Below are 26,503 nucleotides of genomic sequence, written 5' to 3' on the forward strand. Positions count from 1 at the left end.
TTGTGCATTATTCGGGTATTTTTTATTAAAGACAATTTGAACAATATACAAAAATGTCAATGCCATGCTGCCATGACAATCTACAGCTAAATCTCTCGATTGGCAAACTTCCAAGGTAATTTATATTCATCGAGATAATTGTTAATTTATTCAAAGTCTAAAATCGATATATAGTTTCGATACACAAAATATATATGCACAGTATTAAAGCAAACATACCACTCCAATGATGTAGATGCCTTGCGCACTAGCAATACATAACACGATTCATAAAACATCCAGTTACAATATTTATCACTGATTAATCAAACACTAAAATTTTATGATAAAGCACTCAATTTCCAGGAAAGTTCCACGTTACTACCCTTACAGTACTTCTACCATGTTACAGTACTACTGAAGCATATGTCTAAACAACAGAGAACCAAAATGGCTTTAGTGATTCCTTACCCTCCTTTATGAGGACAATTTCAGAATAGACTACGTAGACAGGATTTTTCAAGGTTTGAATATTGATACCAACAGGATATATGCATGTGGACCTACAACACCTATGAAGTTCATATTACTCCAAATGGGTCCAAAATTTTGCCAATATCAAGCAAGAGAAACCTCTTCCAAAAATATTTGGCTAGCAATATACAGCTGCATTGGAATTAAGCTCTAATATATCAATTGAGTCAAAGTTTGCTAAAATACAAAGTACCTAAAATCAGGCTTAATCTTCTTATAAGCAAAGTGTTTTGACAATTAATATTCCAAAATTTCCACATCCTTTTGAATTGATCCTTATTCTCCCAGCTAGGTATAAAACAATCTCAACTAGGCAGTACAGAATACACAAACATAGGTGTGCCAGTGGGAACAGGGGAGAGGGAAAGAGATGTGGGTAGGGGATAAAAGTAGGAGAGGGCATAGGAGAATTTGACCAAATACATATGCAAGCGATAATCTGGAGCAATAAGTGCAATGTCCCTTAAATAATTATAAATGCCACCTACGATTATGACCCTACTCCCCCCCCCCCCACTTCTTATCTAAAAGAACCTGCCTACACCCCAGCAGCAGTATTCATTTTCTGACAGTGGCAAACATACTGTAGTTCTGTATATAGTAAGCTAACACAATTGCTGGCAGACACCAAATTTACTACAATCACTAAAAATTCACTCTTCCATTTAGACTATTTGCTTTATGTTTAAGCCTACTGTACAGTATCTAGTCAATTATCTACTGGCAACTCACTGTAATCCTCTCCAAAGGTCAAAGTGCAAAGTCACAAGCTCTGCTTTATGATGCAGTTTAGATTGAATGCCCTTTGCAATGCAAACAGAATGCATTTACAAGGTAATACATTAAACAACAAACTTTGAAAGGTCAAACCAAAAACTTGGTATTGACTTCAAACCGCATTCTGCTAAAATTATACGTAATACATGTATTAAGAAGATTTCAATTTTTATTTCCCTTATTAAACACTTGAAAAGTCTAATCAATAGTTGAATGCCACATTATCTATCAACCTCCCTTCTCAATCAATTTCTATGCAATTCTTAGAATGTCTGATAGTTTTTAGACTTGTTGGAAATTTCTCCGAAAATTTCACAAATTTTTGTAAAATCCATCGGATATTTCCTAAGCACTCTCCTGGTGATTCATATCAGGACGACTTACGTCACAAGAGAGACCTTAAGCAGCCACCTCATCAAAGTCAGTTGTTTCTTTTTCAAATTACTGAACAGCTGCACTGATCACGCATAGGGATATGTGTTTGTACACTTGATACAGTGCTCTTTAATCGCACACTGTATAAACCTACATGATAGCCTAATTTGCATACTAATTGGCAGCCAATTTGCAATATAGAGTGTGCGACAAGAAGTAGTACTTAAAGGTCAACAGTATCACTCCCAAAATATGCTAGAAAGTACCAAAAAATGGGCACTTAATATTTGAACTTCAACATGCATTTTCAGGGCAAAGTTTTTAAAACAGCCATCCAATCACCAGATTTCTGTTCGAACGACCAGAATTAGCTTCAATTGGGGGTTGTCTGGCAGACGACTCGTTGTTTACAACCAAATTCAGAATCTAGTGTAAACTAAAAACCCCAAAATAGGTATCTATGATAAATTGGTATCATCCTCCATCACTTTGGGGATACTGAAATTAAAGAAAAATTAAGCCTACGGTAAGATATTTGTGATGTGAAAAAGATTGATATATTTTCTTTTCTTGAGACATCTCACGGGCCGCAAAAAATCACTAGCGGGCCGCATGTGGCCCGCTGCCCGCATGCTGTGGGTTGCCCACCCCAGGTTTAGATATTTGATTGCCTGATGGAACCGATCCTTCTATATCTGGTTATATTTGGAGTTCTATTTAGAACCTCCAGGAGGGAACATTTGAAAATTCTAGCAATTTTTAATCATGCAAAAGCTGTGGGGAGAGTACCAATGACCTTAAAATGCAAAATTCCAGAAAAGAACATTGCACTATTCATAATGATGGCAATTTTTTTCCTTTAACACCATTTCAGAAATAAATTAAATCATATCTCTTTGTTGTAATTACTCAACATATACAGAATACCAGTAAAAAACTGTTTTAAATATTCTCAGAAGAAACATATTATAACAGATTTAGAAAAGCTTTCTTTTTCATCAGGTCTTATGTTTTATTTTGAAGAGAAATGAGTTAAAATGCTCATAATTATCAAGAAACAGACAACATACTGTATGCACAACATTTGTTTTTATGCTTACTGTGGGCATGCTTTTAAATTCCACATCATTACCTACTGTAGTCTCTACCAGCAAAAATGATATTAAGTCTGAGCAATCAATAAATACTTGTGATATTATATTTACATGAAATGGCAATTAACTGTTATGCACAGATTCATGCTCGTAGTATGACTTATATGACAAAAGCTTTTTAGTTAGACATATATATATATATATGCATGTTCTAATATTAACGTATGTTCTAATATGCATGTTCTAATAATAACGCCGGTGCCTTCCAATCATAAGGTCCCCGGTTCGAGTTACTCCAAGATTAATCTATGTCGTCCAGTTACAGAGTTGTTGACAATTGACAATTCATAATCATGGACGTTAAATATGAATGTAAGAGACTGACTTCAGTCAGCTTGCAGCTTTGATAAGCCAATGAGGCTTCTTAGCGAGTTCCTGCTTGCAGGAGAATCAAAAATGCATACATATACATACAAGACTGGTAAACAGTTATTGTATTATCCAGTGACCTGTATACACTATCTTCACTAGTCACATTTGTACACATTGTCATATTTTTATTGTCACATTAGTCACATGTAGTCTTCAAAATTCATGCTATTCACTGGCCAGCCAATTGCCAGTGGAGTTTGCTGTTTGCATTAGAACATGACATTAAGTCAGATAGCAATCACTGGTCAAACAAACACAGTGATTTACATGCACCTCACCTAACATACATGTATTACTGACTACCGTATTAGCAACTTATAATGTTGAGCTGCTTTCATAAGCATATGTATAGTGACTGATTTGCACTTCACGATAATGCCAATTGGAACTTGATTTTAACCAGTAGTTTTTTTTCAAGAACTGTAGATCCATTTTCTTAGCAATTGACTTAAAAATTGTGAAATTTTAGGCCCGTATTTTTGTGATATTATTGTTAGTGCATTAACCTCAGAGTCTTGCCCTACCCGCATCTTTCCCTCCCTGAATAAATTGAAACTAGTCAAAGATGGTTGCTCTATATGTAATTTTCCATGTATAGACATAAGCCCTATGAAAGTTTCACACAAACGATGCAGAATGACACACCTCAAAGGCTCAAAGACATTTATAATCTTCACAATTTATTATGTTTCCTGGATGAGAACTACACAGACTAGTATTAAACCATGTAAACAGCTACTGTATATATACTGTACATGGATTCTATTGGTGGAAGAATGTAGCATTTTGACGCTTTTATCAAACAATTTCTGCCAAATTGGGTTATTAAAGTCCCTGACTAATATTGGCTTGTTCCACTTCAACTCTGGACAGCTACAAAATGCAGAAAACTTAAGAAGAAGCACTTTTGCAAGTATGTCATTATAGTTCATTTGCTGTAATAGTCATCTGTAGATATTCATAAGTTCTTTCATACAGTACAGTATATCCTACCCTGATAACATTCTTGGTATATCTACCATGTGCTTACACATTAAAGTACATTTCTAGTCTATAGTAACTGCAAACTATAAATGTTCAATTACAGTGTTCATGCATCTACAAGGTCACAGTCCAATAGGACTAATAAACAAAAGGAAAGATTTTGTATGCTGAAGGAATGAGTGCAATAAAACTCATGTAAAGTTCTTTCCAAGACTGCATACTACTGAAATTTGTTAATCAGTGTTAAAATTATGATATATCATAATAAATTGCTATACATGTTTTTAACCTTCAGGCTTCATCATTTGTGTATGTATGTATTAACTAGTTTTAAGCTGCGATTTAAAATGACAGAATGCATGCATATCAGTGTATAAGCAGACCCACAGTGCCAGAATAACATATATGTTAGAACATATAATTTCTACACAACAGATATTCAGTAGCACAGCTGACATATAGTGCCCTTGGCCTAGCCATGTATACTGTATACCATTGCAGTGCACTGATATACAGTGGATACAGATACGGTCCCAAGGTTGTGTAACACCTGGCTCTCTAAATTGTGCATTTTATACTCTCTTCATGCTATAAACTGTAGAGCAACTAATCTGCAGTAGTGAATTAGCTTGACATTTCTGAAAGATAGTTGATTGTAATATGGTGATTAATTATAAAAGGAGTTCTTCTGTACATTGATTCAATGACATCATAACAAGTAATCACATCAACGTATGTGATACATGTGAAATCAAGATGGATTTAGTTAAATGTAAACTGAAATAAATAAATAAATAATGGAATATCTTTACAACTTTTTTCTTCTATTCATTTTAGTGATTTCATGAATATTATAAGAAGGCCACCATGCTCAATCCATATTCTCTGGGAAGAATTTAGTGTTCGAAGTTTGTGTACCAGTTTTCACGGCTCATATAACATATAATAGTCCGTGTACAAAATTGCTTTTGCTGTACAGTACGCAATACTGTACAATATACAATAATGTATACAATACACTGCAATATGTCAATTTTGAATAGCATCTTGCAATCTGATATCGGACTTATTATTATTCCTTGCGTAATAAAAATTCAGAAAATTGGAGGCAGGAGGGGATGCATATAGGGTGCATAAGGGTGCCAAGAGTGGGGGGGGGGTAAATCTGGCATTGAGTGTAACTCATGCTTGTGTTTGTACCATTTTTCTTGACTCACAACTAAGACAGATGCATTCACATTTGGAATCAAAGCATTCATCTGCAGTGAACAAAACTCTTCACTGGTAAAACCCTTTTCTTTGATGAAAAGTACTCACTTATTGTTCGGAATGTAAGGTTCTAGCGTTTCGATCCAGTTCCAATAATCTCTCTTGTAAAGGCCAAACAGAGAATATCCCCCTGTGGAAAGAGGCATCCATAGCAAGCTGTTAAGGTTTACCAGTTTCAACTTAACTTAAAAAATCCCTAACCATTAACTTTATTTTAATTATTTTAATTATTAAAGGCAAAGATGTTAACAATCAATCCCATCTTTTGCCTCCTTTAAAACAATTAGATTAAACCCTAAGTATCACACTATCTGTGTGCCCCATGCTAGTAGTAAAACAGTGGTTGCAATGATAAATTTACTTCTCCTCCTGATCTCCCCTTCCTCCCCAACACCCCCCCCCCCCAAAAAAAAATCACAAAATGGGAAAAAATGAAACCTTCACTGATAAGAATGGTGTTGATGGTTTGACACACACTAAGATTAGTCCCTTGCCCAAAGTTAGCTCATATATATATATGTGATATTCAAAAATGTTGATGGAAAAGAATGCAGAGAAACCCATTTCTTAATTAAAATTTATATAACATTTAAATAACATAGAATGAATGCAAGCCATATCTAGACATCAAAATTCAAACAGGGATCAAATGGCAAGGACTGGTTCATTGATTGATGTTTATGTTGAAGGGGCTTCAAAATGAACTTTCTTTTCCTCTACAAACACAAATATGTTTTCATATATATATTCATCTGCTTCTTTGCATGACCCACTTTTTTAATATTTTACTCCCTTATTTTTCTTTTTCTGTCTTTAATCATCTTTAGCATAATTGAAATATAAAAGACTAGAGCATAAAGTCTAAATATTCTCTCTGAACCAGTCACAAATTTACTGTAAAATGCCAAGACAGAGAGCGTTGTGGTTAAGGCAGGGGACTTGAAGGTTCCACTCCTGGTCAGATCATTATGTTGTGTCCTTGAGCAAGGCACTGTTGCATCTCTCCACCCAGGTGTATAAAATGGGGAAGTGTGAGATAAATTTGTCAGCTGGATGCTGCTTAGCTGCTGCCATGTGGAGGGATTGTATCTAAGTTTGACAGGTTATCGTTGACCAGGGTAATATTGTGATGTGCCTTGAGCACCGCTATTGGTGGATATAACTGCCCTTTATCAAGCCTCAATATTATGATTATATTAAATACAAAGCTTACTCAGCTGCAGCACAACTTACTTTTGAGCCCTTGCCTCAATATGGCTTCCAATGATTCACAGAAGAGTTGTAAGTCTGGGTGACCATCCCTCACAGGCCTTTGGTACTGCTGAAGTTTAACTAGAGCGCCTATGGTATTATCAAGAAAGTTCAAGTAGTGTACAGAATATACAAAGGCAGAACTTGGTTTCACAAACTTGCAACTTAGGCATTCAGTAACTAATAGTACAGTGCTTCAGAAGCACCAAAAAAATATATATATATTTAATGGCTAACATTGGCTACCATGTACCACTTGAAAAAAAAGCCTGCAATAATATAAATGAAACAAAAGTATGTTTGTCGGTTTACTAGCTCTTATAGACGGTTGCTGGGACAGATTTCTGAAATGCATTCTTTTTGTTATGGGAAGATCAAGGTCAACAAAAATTTGATAAAAATTACCTCCAACTTTCAAGACCATACTAGGGCCTTGGCCTAAGTCTGAGTTGGGCTATGAATAGCATATCAGATATATTTGCTGTACATGCACATTAGCCATGACTCCCAGCATTTGCACCATTCTAGTATAAGTAATAAATGTATGTTTGAACTTCAATGTTACCCTGTGCACGAAGGCTGATCAAGCCGCAGTTAAAGCATAGGCACCCAACGTAGGCTACACATAACATAGATACCCATGTTGGTACCTAGGACCGTGGGACGTATCACTAAGATATTGTAACCAGACGATGGTAACAGTTCTCTAGTGTTAGCATCAAATGAGGCATCAGAATTTAACTTACCTTTGAAAGTAGTCAGATGTGGGTCGCGAATTGACATCGTTACATTCTAGCAAATTGTGCAGTCCCGAAAACATCAATGGTTAACATCAGAGATGAACTGCTACAGGCCTAGATCTGCGATTAAGATCTGGTTATTTTGACCAGATGTCTGATTTTGCAAACAAGCAGACATCTTATTCTGATTGGCAGATGTTTACATTCACATATTCAAGGGGTGACCACAATACAGCGAAGTAGAACGCAAACGTGTAAATGCTATAATTCGGTGATATCATACAGGACCTGTAATAACTACATGCAACCGCACTTACAGTTGCGGACTGGGTAACTATCATGTCGCCTAAATCATTAATTCTGAGAAACTTGAGATTTATTCATGTGCCTCGTGGGGGCTTAATGAAGCAGGCAAAAAGTCAAAGCTCAAGGCAATGGATCGCAAGGCAAGAGAGGGATCAGTTTGTAAAATCGGCCAAGGTTCGTCATCGTCGACATAGTTCATGAACAGTGGCTTTGTTAAGCTGTTAACATTGCAAAAGAGTATAGGAACTCGTTCTGCGACAAAAGAAGACTAACGATCATTACCATATATTATTACATCTTTGCTGCAATTAAAGACAAGTGTCAGTGTTACCTTGATTTTGTTTTATTGGTTTCTTTTCATAAAAATTTATAACTCGTTCAAATTTGCCAACATTTTGCCAAGAAACTCCTCAGAGTAAGTTTCAAGTAGTTGCCATGTTTGGTAATATTTTGTGTACAGGTTAGTTATATAGTATAGTTTCTATTATTTTTTAACTTAAACTTGCTACACTATCATTGAAACCAAACATATTTCTGTGTATTTTAAATCCTTGCTGTGGTCTCAGAAGTCAAGCCCAGTCAGTGCAAGTTTTAAAGTTAGTAGTTTCAAAGGTGCTATTTCTGTTTAAAGGGAATTTATTTCATCCCACTTACCTAAATTTCTTCTGACCAAAGTCTCTGTTAATTGATTACTGTTCAATATCGCCACTACTAACTAGTTGATGGTTTGTGCATTTATTTATCAGGTACAGAATTACAGGGCTCGAAGTGCTTTCAAACTGTTAGAAATAGATGACAGTTTCAGAATCTTGAAACCTGGCAATACAGTGGTTGATGTTGGAGCTGCCCCTGGTTCATGGACTCAGGTTGCAGTAGATCGAGTGAATGCAATACCCACAGGTACAGTACTATTTCAGATTTGAGCTGTATACTGTCACAATTCTGTGACCAAACTTATTGTACAAAAAGGTCACCAAGATCATTTGTTTTTCCTGTTTAACCACTGCCACAGCATATTTCAACAAAACTAAATATATATATTGACTTTTTAGCTTTGCATTTTCCGAAAATTGATGTAACCAAATATAGCGCATCAGGTCTTGTAGTCTGTGTTACCAAAGGGAATTCAATGTACCTTGCTATACCATATTTTAGATAGTGGGAGATGAAAGATCGCAAGCAGAGTAGGAATATTTAAAAGGACACGCTAGTGAGGAACCTATCTACTTTCTTTTGCCAGTAAGAATGCTTTATTAGAGAAGTGCAGCACAGTCTGTGGATGGTCTATGTGATGTGTTTATTAATATTCTTTGAAATGTTTATCTCTTCTGTTGTTGAGAGTTACTTCAAATGTGGTACATATGTGCGTGTTCAATTAGATCTCTGATTTCAAGTGTGGCTAAACCACAAATACTTGACCTGAATACAAGTTCTATCTTCCTCTGGACAGAAATAAAGAGCATACAGTATTATAAAGAGAAAATATAGTTAAGATTGGTATGAAAATATCACTTTCACTGCTGTTGCCAGATACAATAATAAACATACATCAAATTTAAAGTATCCAGATCTTTGTGCTAAATCATGCTATCTGCTTGAAGGTTTGCAATAATCTTTTGCCCTTACAATATCCCTTCCTTTAACGGAAGGATGTCTACAGATTATATCTATTAGATTGAAACTTCCTACCATTCTCTCTTGCAGATGCTTCTCAACCTGAAGGAATGGTTATATCTGTTGACTTGCTTAGGATTCCACCAATCACAGGAGCCAATATTTTAGACCACTCAGATTTCTCTCACGGTGACGTGCAAGACAAAATTCTTTCCTTGCTCAGTGGAAGAAGAGTGGATGTAGTTCTAAGTGACATGGCACCAAATGCTTCCGGAGTACGATCTATGGATCATGAGAGAATCGTTTCTTTATTCGAGGCAGCTTGGGAATTCTCAAAGGAAGTGCTCACAGAAAATGGGCATTTTCTTGGAAAACTTTGGGATGGAGAGCATGTACGAAGACTGAAGGGTGACCTCCACCCTTTCTTCCGATCCCTTAAAGTGATCAAGCCAAAAGCGAGTCGTCAAGAATCATCTGAACTCTTCTTATTTGCAAGAGGTTTCAAAAGATATTTGCTACATACTTCAGAAACCTGAAGGATGAAAGAAGCGATCATGAATTACACAAAGGATGGAATGCAAAATCACTGAGATCCTCATAGTCTAGGTAGTCACAGACATCTTGTTTTCTTTGGTTTATAGACAGAAACCATGAAAATATATATAGAGAACATGAATAGTATATAACTTCATGCTTGCTTGCTGTCCTGGAACTTTTGGTGCCCATTCAGTGGAAGAGAAGTTGCACTTTGTCAAGTCTCAGTGTGATTAACCATTATGTGTCAAGAGTAGCTGGTTGCATTTGTTGCTTTTAATCATCAGGTTCATTTGAACATAGTGATTATTGTTAATCTGTTGTTTTTATGCCGCACTAGACGTTCAATTCTTGTGAAAGCATCTTTATTCTTAAAACAAGCACTAACACTTAGTTTAGGCCAGGGGTGCAACGATATATTATTCTAGAAGGCCCCCACCCACAATAAAATCAAGGGAGCTGAGCTCTTGCCACAGCCCCACTGCCCCTCACTCCCCCACACACACATGCTAAACAAATATTTCAAAGAAAATCCTAGTAATGTATATATTACAAAAATATACAACATGTGATTTTTGGTACAACCTAAACAGTTGTAAATTGTTCATCATTTTTTCAAAGGTTTCAAATTTATTCAATACCATTTTGCATCTAAGCACCCAAAATGACTTAAAGGGGGAACCCTTTCCTCAGACCCCTCCCCTGCATGACATAACATTTAAGTCTTCCTCCCCCTCACCCCCCCCCCCCTCCTCTGCCAACTACTAAAGTAGTGGCGGTGACCCTGACCTAGACTTACCATAATTCCATAGAGCTCTGTGATATACCTAGACCAGCCTCATTTCCATGCAAAAATCAAGACTGAAGCTGTCAGAATTCATATGACGGATTAACGAGATGACTTTCCTACTAAGTAAGAAATTCAATAGTTTCAAAGTAGAATGAGAGCAGCTGTAATGTGGAACCCTTGAAGCTGTTTAGGTCATTTCTTGTTCCTCTTGTTTTTTTTCTATTATACAAATAAATGCGAGAAATGTTACTGTAGACGTTGCAAGGTTTCATACTGTGAATTAGTTGTATCCCAATGTAGCTCTAATACTTGTAGAATACACATGAGTAACTTATCACTGACTGTTGTCAGGCTAGTTAGTATTAACAAAGGAAGGGAGGAATACTGTATAGAACATAGGGAAATTCTCTGACGAATCAAAACCTACTATAATATCATTTCTGAGTCGGGCTAAAATACCCTCCAGATTAGCCATTTGTGTATTACTGAAAGCTTGATCTAACTTTGTTTCAAGCAAAGGATGGGATAGGGTTACCTCTAAATTACTCAGAGGCAAAGCTAGACTTCCTTTTTGGAGGGCCTAAACTTTTCTGGGGATTTAGGGGGGGGGGGTGGGGAGCAGGCCTTTAGTCTTGTTTAAGACCCTGGCATTCTGCTGTTACTTTGCCTGTTACAATTAATATGAGTGCGCCCTCACATCCTCTTTCGAACATCTGTCAAAACCAGTTCCCCTGAAAAGCAGATTTGTGGAAGGGGGCTTTAGGTTTGTGTTATAATTCGTCGATATTTAAAATATAGAACGAACGTCTTGATCAAGACTAAGTCCTCTTCAAAACTACTTTCTAATAAAATTACATTTCCTGACATTGTTTGCTTTTGTGAGGAGTGGGTGGGTTGACAAATATTTTGGCCGCCGACCCTCCCCTACCCCCCACCCGCCCCTTCCCCGTAGCTGCTCCACTGATGTAGCTGTGTGTGGTCTTTATCACTTATACAGGTAGCTCCTTTACTCTGAAAATGTGAATACGAATGCTACACATTCAGGCAAATTTGCAAATTAGTTGGTGGCAGTATTCAGAAAGTAAACCAAGGATCTTTGTCGATGAAATATTCTGGCTGGATTACTAACAGCAGAAGTATTTCAGAAATTACATATGACAATCCAGGCGATTAGTGATGGCTCGTCATCTTACACGTTGTCGTTAATCAATGTAGTGATATGTGTTGAGGGCTGGTGAGAAATATAGAGAGAATTAAATTCATCTACTACATCACTGTGACTGGTAAGAAGATTATAGTTAACCAAGAGAATACTTCATTCTGGAATTGCTTCGGTACTTAACAAATGGACATACTTTAGTGTGTGCATATAGCATTTAAAATGTGCGAAACGGATCAGTCGAGCGAGGGCGTTGGGTGGGTGGGGAAACGGGGGTGGTGGGAGTATACATACGTTATGTTATATGTCACTCTCCTTAGCTCTCATATTTTTGCATTAATTTCAGAAAGTGATTATGTTATAGTATTCTTTGCTGTTCTTTCGTTAAAGGAGCATGAGAACTTTCATCAATCGACTGACACTCCAGAAGTAGTTATTGTATGTTGTGTATCACTCAACATGACACTGTCTTTTCTTTTCTGGTTTATTTATTTATTTATTTTCATTGTCTTAAGTACCCTATTAGGCATCTGGCATTGTAAAAGTTTTCGCTATACATTATTTTCATATCAGTCAATTGGCACTCAACATACTCTTGTGTTTGACAAGTGGCATTTATAGACAGTGGTGCATGAATGTTCCTATTCCTAGTCTCATTCCTGTTTCGTCCGTCTATTGGATAGTCAGTCAATTAACACTCGAAAATTTTAGATGAAATGTTTTTTTTTTTTCTTTCTTCTTTATCTCTCCATTGCTCTCTCTCCACCCACCTCTCTCTCCACCTCTCTCTCTCTCTCTCTCTCTCTCTCTCTGTTATTCCAGCCCTTTTATTTGTTCGTGAAGAGGAGGGGGGGGGGGGTGTCATAATAACAGCCGATCCAAACCATGAGCACCCTTAATCTTCAGACATTGCCAGGGGTATATATCACTCAGTTGGAACCGATAGACATTTGAAGATACTTGAATAAATTTTTGCTTCGTTCATGAGGAAAGAGCTGGTGAAAGCATCCAAACTGCGTAAAGAATATACCCAGAATGAAATAATATTTAGGACTCGCTGTTTGATCCTAACTCTCTTAATTTCTTGTCGGTTTCCACTCCATTGCATACATGCTGACTATAGAATAGCTATAGTAGGCCTATCTATCTGTGTGCTCGCATGGAACAGTTGGTTGAGCACTTTGTGGAGTTTTTCTCTTTCAAACGTTGATTTGTTTCGATATATAGGTTACCTTTACCAACCGGCGAGGGGAACATTTCTCCTTCTAGTCCAATATATGACATGAGTACTTTCCAAACACAAACCTTTAAACTACATGCTTGCGTTTGGTCACGAATATTCCGGCAATTTGACCAAGTCGGTACCTAGAATTACGTTCTTAAACCTTTATAATCGAATAATGACTAACTACAGACAAGGTATATAACTTTGGATACACCATCCTAAGATAAGCTTTGATTACCCCCCCCCCCCAGCCCACACACAGGACAGAAGCAAACCTTAGTACAACAATAATGCATATGCGTAGTCAATTCTCTACGAAAGAAAACTAGTTCGATGTATATAACAGAATCATATTGTTATAACGATAAAGTAATTTGATATTACAAATTATTAATTTGTCATAAGAAAATATTAATTTTGTTATTGCGAATGAGTATGCACCCGGTATTTGGATAAATTAGGGACCGCCGCTTGACATGAGTCGGTAATAGTAAAGTCATATATATATATATATATATATAGACATTAACACCGTCACCTCACCCCCCCCCCTTTCTCCCTCGCAACGTCCTTATTTAATTTGATGTCCCTCACGTTCACTTCATTTTCATGAGCCAAGTATAAAATAATAATAACAACAACAAACAGATGTCAAAATAGAACATAACTTGTTACGTTTATTGCACACTTTAAATGAATACTAATTATTTCTAAAGAAAATTAAGAGAAAATATCATTTAAGCTGGACACCAGTTAATATCTTCAATTAGATTAAACGGGGAAAAAATATGTTGAAATTTTCAAAAAATGAAGAAGAAAAAATAAAGAAAGAAAAGATAAAAAGGAATACATTTCCATGAAAACGAGTTGAATGCATAAACGCGATACCTCAGCCCCTTTGATAATGTGTAACAAATAAAAGGTAAACTATATGTCATTGTATTTGTCATTGACGAACAATGAGAAACCATTGTTCATAAACCATTGTTCATAAACCATTGTCCATTGCCTTAAAGCAGCATTCCCAGCTGAAATTGATCATTTCTTTTCTTTTGATGACAAACTCCGATGAAAAATGAAATCATTAATTTGACTATGCATTCCAAGTTTCATTAAGTTTTAAAACTGAAACTGTAGTCAAAACGTTTTAAAATTACTTTGTACATGTGTTTAATGCTATGATGAAATGTGTCTGGGCGACAACCACTCTTGATGATCAAATAGATTCATTAATTACATGCTGATGAATCACCATATTGTTGAAAAACAGTAAGAAATGTATCTTTGCTTTATCAATTGCTATCTAATTTTGATTAAAAATGTGTTTTGTTTTTATTAATTTGGTGATCAAAAGCCTGCATACTTCAAACCATTAACTTCTGTAAATACAACTTTCTCGGGGGAGGGGGGGGGGGGGAGGGAAGAGCTATATAACTTTGTACAATTCTTACAATTAAACTGAACGTTTCGAATATGTTTTAATTCTGTCGTCTCTTGTTTTGGGGGTTTTTCTCACATGAAAATAAATTGAAGAGATGAAAGTAATCTAAAGGAAACCACAATGTCTTTTGAGTGATTTACAAGATGCAATACGTCGATACTGACTGTCAGTTGATTGAAACCAGACTTAAATAAATAAAAAAATACTTCCCTGTATATATTAATACCACACACAATGAATGTATTGGAATATATAGTATCAGTAATATATAACGAACTGAGTATCAAATTTATGAGCGTCGACTTAAACCTCAAAATGAGAGGGCGGTGTAACCATTCAACTGGGGCGGCATTTGTTTTCCAAAGGTTCACGGTCTCGAATATTAAGTAAGTTGAAACGATAACGTACAGCAGAGGATCCAGTGTAAACACTGTACCAACACCTCCGTTGTTTCCATCAACGTATGTACCTCTCACATCCTCCCTTCTCCCACCCCCCACCCCTTGCCAATATCCATTGAAACACTCATATTTCTTATATCCTACCTGTGATTTTTGGTTTGCTTTTGTTTTTGTTTTTTTGCATATTCTTTTTATGGTAAACCTTCAGTATTGCAAACTAAGATATTTTAAGACAATGAAAAGCAGCTCTCTTAGAATGTATCAATATTTTAAGATTTCAAAGCAATACCGATAGTTATATTAATGATTTATGATATGACATTTGTAGTTCTCTACAACAAGGGTGACAGTGAAAAAGGTCCCAAGTAAGAACACCGCTCCATCCCCCTAATTACCCCTCATCACATAAGGCATGTACCGTAATGATATGAATGTGCTTAAAACTCTGATATCTATGGAGCGCCTAGAGCGCCAAAAGTCCTGAAATCGACTTTCAAGCGACACCACTGCGAGTCCTTGATATTCATGAATACATGATCATACTCAGGTCGTTACGAAAATATAAATAGAAAAAGAAAAAAAAATGTTTTTTTTTTTTTTTACAAGGACCTACCTTGAACTGAAAATTATATAAAGAACGTGTATAATAAATGGTTGCATACCTTTTACCATATACAAATTAATTTTGCATAATTACAATATCCTATGTGCATACATGTTTATATATGTAAATACAAAGAAAGTATGAAAAGTTCATTTATCGATTATGGATATTTCTAAAAACAATTTAATTCAGAGTGATTGATAATAGGTTCCAAGTAAGTAATACTTGCCAAATTTCTCATGGTACTACAGGGAAAATTGCAAATAAATTGCATGTGTAACCTTAAAAAAAAACAGCATTTATTGTAAACAATATTCAAACAGGTATCTTTAGATTGTCCTAGAATACCAATCACCTGCTCTACCAGCCGTGGGTTGTCCAGCATTATAAAGGGCTGGTTATACCCTTAAACATTGCTCTGCTTGGGTAAGACGAATGGGGACGGGTGTCATAATTTAGTTTCAAAGAAAAATACCAATTATTTTACTGACAGCATTATTGCATAAAGCCTGTGTTGATTAATTTGCTGAAAAGTAAACTATGAAATTGGAAAGATCTGTTTCGATGGATCTGTCACGTTAGCGTTTAAGTAACATTCTATTTTCTTTAATTTCATATTGATTGTCAATTGAATTTTATGTTATATAAATGTGTGTATTTATCGATGTAAAATCGATTGTTTCAATCCATTTTTGTTTATTTACAAAGTCCCACGAAAGGTTAGGATGCCTTTGAGTGGGAGCCAGGCGCTCGAGATTATTAAAGTTAACTATTATATTTATCAACAACGAAAAACTATAGCATCAATTCGATCACATATCTGTACGTTGACGTACATGTTACGCTTTTTTTTTGCATTGCGTTGCAGTTGTGACGTCATTCTAACCAGGCCGTATAATGCTCATATACATGTAATGTATACCTCTCAATTTGATAGGTTAAAACCGCTATACGCTATACTATAGTGAAGTGGCATTAACCGCTTTATCCAACAGAAAGAAAAACCACACATGTGTCCTAAAAATTAATGTTAATTATATTTGGTTTCGTTTGCAAACCTCCTCGGAGAAAACTTCTTATTCTAGCGTTCCTGGTGGGAGTTTAGGGGAAAGTAACAGCCTCATTAAGTTTCAGAAACCTTATCTGCTTATCCAATCTATCGAGTATGTTACCAGCGGACTGTGGGAACTTTAACACTCAAAAAGTATTGCTAATCTATAGGGTGCATATATACGACAAACACCTGCCCACTATAGTCGGCAAATTACACTTTGGTATATACTGTTGACCCAACTACTTGTGTATAGTCAAAGTAGTTACAAATGTGTGTGTATATATATATATATATATATATATATATATATATATATATATATATATATATGGAGTTGCTTACGTCACATTATTAATAACTTCATATACAGCCCTACTGATCAATTTTTCTATCGGTCTAAAGTGTCCGCAAAAATCATTTAATTGAGACCTTTCCTTTTGCTTTTTATGTTTGATGGGACATGTATAACCAGTTATTAAATTGCTGTAAGATTAAAACCACAGAATTATTATTAAGTTATGAACGAGCGAGTCTCGTCTTTCGCGCATTTGCTTAGCCATGCAAACTGCAACGGTTTATGATTATCACTGCACATGCGCACAAAATGGAAATCGTAAAGTCTGACTTAGATAAACAAGAGACTTACCTTCACCTTCAATGTTACGAATTTAAAAAGACAAATCTCTATTACTGAATATTAACTATTGAATAAATAATTGGAACATTTCTTGTAACTTTTATCAATTTTTTTTCTTCTAAATAAAATACTACACTTCCTATAGAGTCCTTTCTTTCATTTGGAACATGATTCAGTAAGACGAAAAGGCTGAGAGATAAAACCTAAGAAAATCAACCCCCCCCCCAAAAAAATTAAATCGTGTCCAACAGGCTCCATTATACTACTTCCTTGTCTTTGATATTTTGATGCAATAGTATTATATGTTTATGTACTTGAATCGGGTGCAGGTAGAGTAAATCTATGCTTATTGGCAGATCCCAAATATTATATTGTATTTAGACCTAATATAATTTATATCCTTAAAACTGGCTGTTTTATCAACTGGCATAAGAAGCAGAAATATCTTATATCAATATGATATTTACAGAGTTGTATAGAAAACGCAATGTTTGCTAACATATGACCGTAATTTTAATAAACAAATGAGGTTAAATATCGCCTCTTGGAAAACAGATCTAATCACTTTATTCTGAAGGAGTCATCTCCTGGTTTTTAAGATACAGAAGGCACAGCCTTTTTATATAATAGTGGAACCCCTTTTCACTTCAGAGGTGACACCAACGAAAAACGTTTACTATCACATTTGGGTCGCTAGAAGTTATTGTTCCTTCTAATGCTTTTTTTAATTTTTCATTTGTGCGACACTTTTGGTGACACACCAATTGGATTTTTTCACCGCACGTATAACGATGCTGGTGCCGTAACGGTGCTTCCCCCACCCCCCTCACCCTCCCAGACCCAATTCCTGGTTACTGGCCATAGTCAATATAGTATGGAAACTAACCCGTAGATTTGGGTATATTTACTGCCCAAAATTTGAATGACACGACTGTCACGTAAAACCCCAAATTGAGCTCACTATCAAAAATACCTCTCTCTTCCCGTTAAACCCTTTTATAAATGTCAACGGAAAGTTTCTATCTCAGTTTGTGCAAACAGATGATTTTTTGGCTTATTTTCAAATTTGAGGGGGAAAATATTCTGAGCATTCATATTGTATTTGTATAGACTAGTATAGGCAATAAGACGGAGCGATTAGGTGCATTTTATAGTCTACCCAAAAGCCACACCATTGTAACACGCCGTTTCCTTCTTCCAGTCATGCAGTTTGCATGTCAATGATCTCAGCATTATCATCATTAGTACTGTGTTTTGATATAGTGACGTCATCAGTCTTGAACGGACGATTCCATTACACTGAAGTAGGGACGAATTTGTTGCTATTCGGCTGTTGTTGTTGTTGTGGTGGTGGTGGTTGTTCTTCTTCTTCCATCGTAATTTCGTTGTCATCCTGTGGACTTTGTTCGCTCAGATCTAAGTTAGATGAATCCTCTTCGGGAAGAGTCTCTAATCTTGTTCTTAAACCAAATTTAGCGCTGATCGCCATCATATCTAATCTGCTATTTATCATATTTTCTTCATTAGGATTAGGTGAATCTCTACCCAATGATGTACTCGGTTGCTTACCGTGCGGCGTTGCGTTAGTATCGACCGATCTAGGTCGACTTTGTTTAGAACACGAGCTTCCGGCGCATGCTGAATTACCGTTGGGCCTAGCACTGCACCGTTTGGCAGCGGCGGCCCGCTTTCTTCCTTTGGTACTTTCGGCGCATTTACAGTTGGGTCCGTGGTCATCTATATTTCGTTGACAGTGAGTGTCAATACAGGGCTTCAAGAGAAATACAAAGCCCAAAATCGCTAATCCACACCCTAAGAGGGCAAACGGAATGCTCTCCATCCACTGTGAAATTACTATTGAACTTCCAAAACCCAATAGCATAGCCCCAACGATGAGGCTCGCCATAATACGAGCGCATGTTACTTTAGGCATTGTTGCTGTATATTGTAACTCAAAAGTTAACTCGCTTAATAATCTTCTAAAAATATATCCTTTAAAAACAAATAGAGCAGGTAAGCTGTTTTATGAATATTCACACATGTCTAATTGACATTGAGAGCTGTCTAATGAGCTATTCATTAACATATACATGGAGAACGGAATCCCTTAAGGACCTTCAGTACATCAATTTTGTATAGTGTAGTATGAAAAACTCGTGTCCATTCTTCATGTTATCACATAATTCCCCCAAATCAAAATATTTGAAAAAAGGGATTTCCATACGCTTCTGTCGATGAAAAATGTCCTCCCTCCTTCTGAGTAAAGTGATTTGATCGAAATCTGCTGAAACATCTGCTAATCCTGAGGGAATAAAAATGAGAGAAAAAGTGAAGAGTATAATAGACTGCCCCTTTTGTCATTCCTGGGATCGGAAAACCATTTCTACTTTTTATGAATCAATTTCATTTCATTAATTCAAGGTGTTGAAATTCAAACCTCACAAGGGGGGACACGATAGGTGTATAGGCTATATGCATCAGAGTGCGTATAACTTGGTATATTGGCAAATATGATTCGGCAGTTTTAAAGCAGTTAAGATGAAGAACTATAAGGGATGGTAAAATAATTAATTTGTACATTTTAGAAAGAAGAAGTATATAGGAAGGTAAAGTAGTTGATTTGTACATTTGAGAATGAAGAACTATATGGGATGATAAAATAGATGATTTGTACATTCTAGAATGAAGAACTACGTGGGAAGGTCAAATAATAAATTTGTACATTTTAGAATGAAGAAATATATGGGAAGGTAAAATATAGTTGATTTGTAAATTTTATAATGAAAAACTATACGGGAAGGTAAAATAGTTGATTTGTAAATTTTATAATGAAAAACTATACGGGAAGGTAAAATATAGTTGATTTGTAAATTTTATAATGAAAAACTATACGGGAAGGTAAAATAGTTGATTTGTATATTTTAGAATGAAGAACTATATGGGAAGGTAAAATAGTTCATTTGTACATTTTAGAATCAGTAAAAGTATCAATGTAATCTTTTGCAGTTGCGTTATCCGCTATGAACGCCTTCAAAACAAAACAAATGATTTTGTTTTCCTTCGGAAATATGTAATATGTTAATGATCATTATAGATGTATACGTATGACTTGGTATATTGCGAATACATTTCGGCGGTTTTAAAAGGTAAATTATTGGATAATGAAATAATAGGTCATCAATATATTTAAAAATATATCAATATATACGACTCTAATGTATTGTTTGAAGTTAGTACCTTGACCGCCGTAGAAAATAGAAGACATTTCTATCCGTGTGTTGTACACAGTAGGTCTTATTTATCAAAGGTCACCTGTGTGCATGGTCACTGCATGATTGAGAACACTGCAGATAAATCACACAAAAAAGGCTATATACTGCCATGAAGGTTCTCTATAATCTAAAAATGGTTTTCCAATACGCGAGGTAATTGAAGATGTATCAAATAAACAAAGACATTTTACAGCTTGCGGTTGCCTGTAAATTACAGTAGTAAGAGTAGAGGTAACTGTAGGCACAATTATATATATAGCGGGAGGCCCGGGTTCGAATCCCGGTGGAGGCTGGAAGTTTTTAAATGTTCTTGATTTTCCAACTCATTACGATTTTCAATTATATATATATATATATATATATATATATATATATATATATATATATATATATATATATATATATATATATATGTGTGTGTGTGTGTGTGTGTGTGTGTGTGCGTTTGTTTGTTTTGCTATCTGAACGAGGACTTGAACAAAAGAATTTCAGGTCGTCGGTTGTGATTTCTAAAGAATCACCAAGTCCTCGGAAGAATTCTATTGTATGGGGTATATTGTTAAGGTTAGGGTACGTGGATTTGAACAATGGAAAATACAATGGGGTCCTCGGTCTGAATGTAATACAAACATGTGTGTATGTGTATAGTATACCTTTAGCAGTTCGTTTAATTTTGTACATTAGTTCAGAATCTGCTGTGAATGTCAAAGGTTTTTGCCAAGCATCATCTCTGGCACTTGATTAGTTTTCATGCCTGCCGACGGCAATCGCAGCAATAACTTTGTATATATACATACATATATATATGCATATTCATGAATTTTTAATTAATCCTCCAGACCCCAACGAGTTGACCATATTTGTTCATTTCTTTTCCGTCTTCTATAACACCAACATAGGAGCGGTGGTTATATTCATATATATATCTATACCGTATGCCAACCCTTAGTATTTAATTATGCATGTCCTGTTCCTCGCGGGGAGACAAAACTCAGCGATTGAATTTGATTATAGTTTTTGTTGAAGTTCCTTGTACAAGGATTCTGGTCTGGAGGGTTAATCGAAAAAGCATCACATGGGGGCATGTCATGCATTTAATATAAAAAGACTGATTTTTTTTCCTTCAAAAACTTGATGCGTGGCGTTAACAGTCTCTGATTTTGCTCTTATATACAAATATAAGTATTTGTTGTTGTTGTTGCTTTTATTAGGTTATCGATCCTTATTCAGCATCTCTCAAGCTATCACTTGACATACACTGGAATAGACCCGGTTAATATAGCCTACATGCATAAAACATTGAGTATTGGGACGTAACACTTGCAAGATTTGACATTTGATGTTCTGCAAATTAGATTGACAAAAAACCTGCTTGCTATTTGATTCTCTGCTTTTTATTTCGTAATTGCAAGTCTTTTAGAACTGGCAGGGGAAGTGACACGGGGAACAGTAGGTAGGGGGGGGGGGGCTGATATCGATGCTTGTCAATATGTTTAGCTGCCAAGCATGCCACTCACATAGAGAGGAAGGTATTACAGGCGGTTAAGGGGCGCAGTTCTAGAATGCTATGCGTTACTGGTGTGCATTGCAGAGACAGGTAAGGGGTGGTAGTAAATAGAAGGAGAAAAGAACGTGAGGAGTGGGGGGGGGGGGGGGGTTATCATCGAATCTCAAACATAATAGTGTCATAATTGTTGTTCTCATTCGGATCAGACATTTCATTGGCGAAACGTTTAGCAAACATTATGAATATTCAATTGTAAATTATGCAAATGAAACAATAAATGTCAGTAATATACCATGCATGCACATACAACTGCAATGTGACAACAAAACACCGGTTTTACAAGAAGCGATGCGAGACAGTATGGCTCCTGGACAGGAACATTCAATTAACCAGAATGCAAAAATGCATTGTGGTTCGATAAAGAAACATCAGCAGTTTTCTTCATGAATATAACGTAATGTACCGTATAGTGAGGGTGTACAACAAGCTTGATCTTAGTAATACAACGAAAAGCAGTGTGATGTGACAAACAAGAGATTCACAATGACACAAGCTGTCCTGAAATGACCATTGACCTCAGTAACAGGCTTTCTCACAAGTACTAACTGTTTCTGTGCGTGTTTTTGTCCCCTCTGTTACTGTAACTTGTCATTTAGCCTCTGAAGAAGATCCTGCTAGGATCGAAACGTCAGGCCAACTTACTTTTACACAAGTACTAACTGTGATAGATACATCAACATACTAAATATGACGTCTGTCCTTGTTGAAATATTGTGTAAACATTGGCTTCCACAATTTGACCCCTGGATAACTCAAACGACCATTGACCTCCGCCCACAACATTAGGCTTCTTGTAATAAATGTGGTACAATCACACAAAATATGCGATCTGTCCAAGCTTCCCTTGAGATATTATGTTTAGGAAGGTGCGTTAGTGTAGAGAGACAAGTAAGAGGGGTGTGAAGCAAATGTTGACTTCAAATGACCTTTGACCTCCACCAAATGCAACAATAGGCTCCTAAAATCTGATATGGTACATCAACAAACCAAAGATAAGATCTGTCCAAGGTTCCCTCCTTGCAATATGTTTACAAGTTTACGATGATGACACAATGACCTTTGACCTCCACCAAAAACAATAGGCTTGTTGTACTCAAATGTGGTACTTCTACACACCAAATATGAGGTCTGCCCAAGCTTCCTTGCTTGAGATATTGTGTTTACTCGGTTTTCACAATTTGACTCCTATTGACCCCAACTGACCTTTGACCTCTACCATCAACTATAGGTTTCTTGTAATCAATGTGGTTCATATACAGATACAGCTGAATTCATACTCTATATCAATTCGTCTAAACAAAACTATTAATTTCGAAACGATCCCTTAATTCTATACATGGATCCATGTTCATCATATACTCCCTCAAAGCACCAGGGGCGTAGGACCATCCCCGTTTCAAACCCCTGAACTTTGAAAGGCATGTAGCTCATGGAACTCCAACCTCCTCCTCTATAGTTCCCCCTCCCACTCCCATCCAACCCCCCCCCCCCCGTCCACACCCGTCCGAACGCCCTCCTTCCCTGCCCTGTCTCTCCCTCATCGACTGGTTATTAAATATGTTCACTATATGTAACTATTCTGTTTCGCCATATGGTTAGCATTTCAGATTTCTTTGAGGGGGTTGGGTAACTATATTTAGGCATAATGATGACGTCACAAACATACTCTCTATGAGAATGGCGAGATTTTATCTACAAATATACAGCTGTTTCGTCGTTAGGAGATCGATATAATTTTCCAACGTGATTATATACAAAATGACAAACCTGTCATACTGTAATTCCATATCAAATATACCATACTTATATATATCGTATCGCGTGCGTTATCTGAAATATCGAGTGTAATTTTTAGTGTGGGGTGCCGCAGTGTGTCCATATCTCAGCGTATGCCTCTGCAACACGTGAACAATTAGGAAGGGAGGGCTTGACTTGACAGTTTGTCAATACAAGAAATTGATATCGCATTTGGGTCAAAACAAAGTGGATTAATTACCTCCACCCCCCCCCCCCCCCGTACCATATAACCACATATTTTATCAAAACAATATGAGTTAGCTAGTTGTAAAAATCTCTGATGAAAGCTTACAAAATTTAATAATCAAAATTCACGGAACAGCTTAGGGATAAACACGTCATGTATAATGTTACCCCCCCTCCCCTCCCCCGTCCACACCTCCCTTCCTCCCTCCGAGAAAACATCCAATTACGTTACAACGTTATCGGTCTTTGTAAAGGCGGTGGAAATGTGCATTATGAATGGCTTGGCTATATAAGCACCATTTTATATAATCCCTTCTGTAGGGCTGGAAGAAAGGGGGAATGGAGGGCGGGAGTGGGGTGAGCTTAGGTGAGCGTTCACGCGTTGAGCGTTCATATATATATAATTTTATATATACTACACACTAAACACTATATGCATATATATATATATATATATCATTAAATATATATATATATATATATCATTAAATATATATCATTACGATTTCAATTTTATATATATATATATATACATGTACATATACACCGTGAATATACACTTTCACAACAGTACCTTCAGTACACAATTACAATTAGGCTTACCAAAAGTAATAGAATGTAATGATTAGTCCATGATTAGCCTTAATAGTATATACAAAGCCCCGTAATTGAACCCCCTCGAAAGCAGCTATGAAACAATGCTAGACCGGAATAGCCAGGAATTAATCGTAGCCGTTTAACCGTTAGTAATTAATTAAATCGTGCTATATGATATGTATACAATACAGTATGCTATACTGTAATACACTAAGAGGCCTATATACAGGCATATATAAAGCCTATAGATTTAACCCATGTACAGTATGTAGTCATGAGCATCCGTCGCCTCCTCCCAAGGGAGTCCTCGTCTAAAAGGCTGGAAATAGATCTACTCGCGTTTAGCCTATACAGCGATCTTCTCGTATTAACCTTGTTTACTTCAAACGACCATAGGATGATATAATGCCGAGGGGAAAAAAAGACTAATGAATATGCTTAGTGAAAGTTTGACACAAACAATAACAATAACGATAACAACAAAACCAGCTAGAACTTAAGAATTTGAATCTATATATAGATAATAAAAGATAATAATAATGATGATAATCATCTGCTCCTTATAGCGAGGATTAATTAACAGTTGGGCATGCAGTTACACCACCGCAATGAATTACACTACCGCAATGAATAATTAAAGCACTTTTTTCTGTTTCAATCAGGATAGTAACCTTGTAATAATGTAGATGCTTACCATTCTCGATAACCGGATTGCCGATAGTGTTACTCGGTAAAACGTATTTAGATGTACAGCCGACTATTCACCGCTTCTAGGTCATATCTCCACAACAACATCATCACCATCATCATCGTATAAACTATTCCTTCTTCTCAACGTACAAGTCAGTTGAATTCACGTTCTCTGCTCTTTTAGTCCTGTGTTGTCAATGTTAGCTAAACGCCATTTCTCTACGTAACTGTACGACCATGCCTTAGTTCTCCGACACAACACTCGTTGAAATCATACCATCATTATGTAGTGTTTTCGTTCCAAAGTGTGTATGTATCTAGTCTTCAATTCAAGCCAGTGTGTGTATATACGCTAGAACGAGCTCGTTGAATAAGGGTACTTATCACCAAAAGCTAGGGCTTTTACGTTTTGTGTTGAGTCACTCAGCACAGACAGTCATTTAATTTGCGAACGAAGCCAACTCTGCTTCCTCTCGTCAGTACAACGCGGGAGTTTTGGAATTGTGATTAGAAATTTGCAGGGTCTGTATACAACATAGGGCTGATAATTCGACGGGTTATATTGTAGCAGCCGTCTAACGGGATGCGTAAGAGGAAAGTTCAATCTGGTCAATCAGCAGGGGGAGGGGGTTGGGGTTGGGGGGTCACACAGTACGGAAGGCTTGCAGTGGGATATATGGCCAGTGGGACATATGGCCAGTGACGTGCACATGATTTCGAAGGTAGGGAGGGGGGAATTCCAATTTCACTCGACTGAGTTTGGTATGGGCATGAATCTTTGTGTGCTGAAGGCAGGATCAAACTTAAATCATGTTACAAAAGAGGAGTTTGGTTGTAGGGTTGTTTTATGCGACTCACATGTAGATAGTTCTGGGTCCCCCCTCCCCCACCCCCTCGAAAAAACAATATATAATTTAGGTCTGTAATTAGTTATAAACGGGAAGGCTTTGCTAATAACTACTTTTAAAATTTGAAGAAAAAATCGCCGGACAAAATGTTTTTCACCCGAGATGGAGGTTGAGAGGGCAAACCATGCAAAAGTTCGGAAAACACAAGATAAATGAGAGTCGAAGGTTGTTGTGCATCCTCCAAAAATGCACTAACTTATATTTCAAGCAAACGTGTGAAATAAATACCCCCTCCTCCCATCCGCACCGCGCCACACCCCTCTGTCGCTACGTTTTTCCTTCACTC

The 26,503-nt window shown here is 36.6% G+C and overlaps 2 protein-coding genes and 1 long non-coding RNA gene across 3 annotated transcripts in view; 1 reads left to right on the forward strand and 2 right to left on the reverse strand.

The window, feature by feature from the left end:
* The window catches only part of LOC139959890 (uncharacterized), a 33,134-nt gene extending 25,506 nt beyond the window's left edge, over window positions 1-7,628 (reverse strand). The window contains exons 1-3 of the mRNA XM_071957804.1: window positions 7,442-7,628; window positions 6,678-6,785; window positions 5,493-5,574 (exon numbers count right to left, since the gene is read on the reverse strand). Of these exons, the coding sequence (XP_071813905.1) occupies window positions 5,493-5,574; window positions 6,678-6,785; window positions 7,442-7,478 (227 nt within the window). The 5' untranslated portion in view covers window positions 7,479-7,628. The remainder of the gene's footprint in view (window positions 1-5,492; window positions 5,575-6,677; window positions 6,786-7,441) is intronic.
* Window positions 7,629-7,633: 5 nt separating this feature from the next.
* LOC139959891 (rRNA methyltransferase 2, mitochondrial-like) lies at window positions 7,634-12,548 on the forward strand. Its single transcript, XM_071957805.1, has 3 exons — window positions 7,634-7,915; window positions 8,488-8,641; window positions 9,446-12,548. Exons 1-3 carry the CDS (start codon window positions 7,775-7,777, stop codon window positions 9,889-9,891), a joined length of 741 nt encoding a protein of 246 aa, XP_071813906.1. The 5' UTR covers window positions 7,634-7,774; the 3' UTR covers window positions 9,892-12,548.
* Window positions 12,549-14,567: 2,019 nt separating this feature from the next.
* LOC139960128 (uncharacterized) lies at window positions 14,568-25,789 on the reverse strand. The gene is made up of 2 exons (XR_011790375.1): window positions 25,314-25,789; window positions 14,568-19,502 (listed from the first exon to the last, which is right to left on the reverse strand). It is a non-coding gene; the product is annotated as an uncharacterized lncRNA (long non-coding RNA).
* Window positions 25,790-26,503: the final 714 nt, after the last annotated feature.

Source organism: Apostichopus japonicus, chromosome 19 (assembly GCF_037975245.1).
Source record: "Apostichopus japonicus isolate 1M-3 chromosome 19, ASM3797524v1, whole genome shotgun sequence".
NCBI classification, from domain to species: domain Eukaryota; kingdom Metazoa; phylum Echinodermata; class Holothuroidea; order Aspidochirotida; family Stichopodidae; genus Apostichopus; species Apostichopus japonicus.

What these genes read in the sequence shown, in the direction of transcription:
- LOC139959891 (XM_071957805.1), top strand. Translation starts at nt 7,775, where the DNA reads ATGTCGCCTAAATCATTAATTCTGAGAAACTTGAGATTTATTCATGTG. An exon ending in AGTTTGTAAAATCGGCCAAG is followed by an intron (nt 7,916 to 8,487) that starts GTTCGTCATCGT and finishes TTTATTTATCAG; the next exon opens with GTACAGAATTACAGGGCTCG. An exon ending in AGTGAATGCAATACCCACAG is followed by an intron (nt 8,642 to 9,445) that starts GTACAGTACTAT and finishes TCTCTCTTGCAG; the next exon opens with ATGCTTCTCAACCTGAAGGA.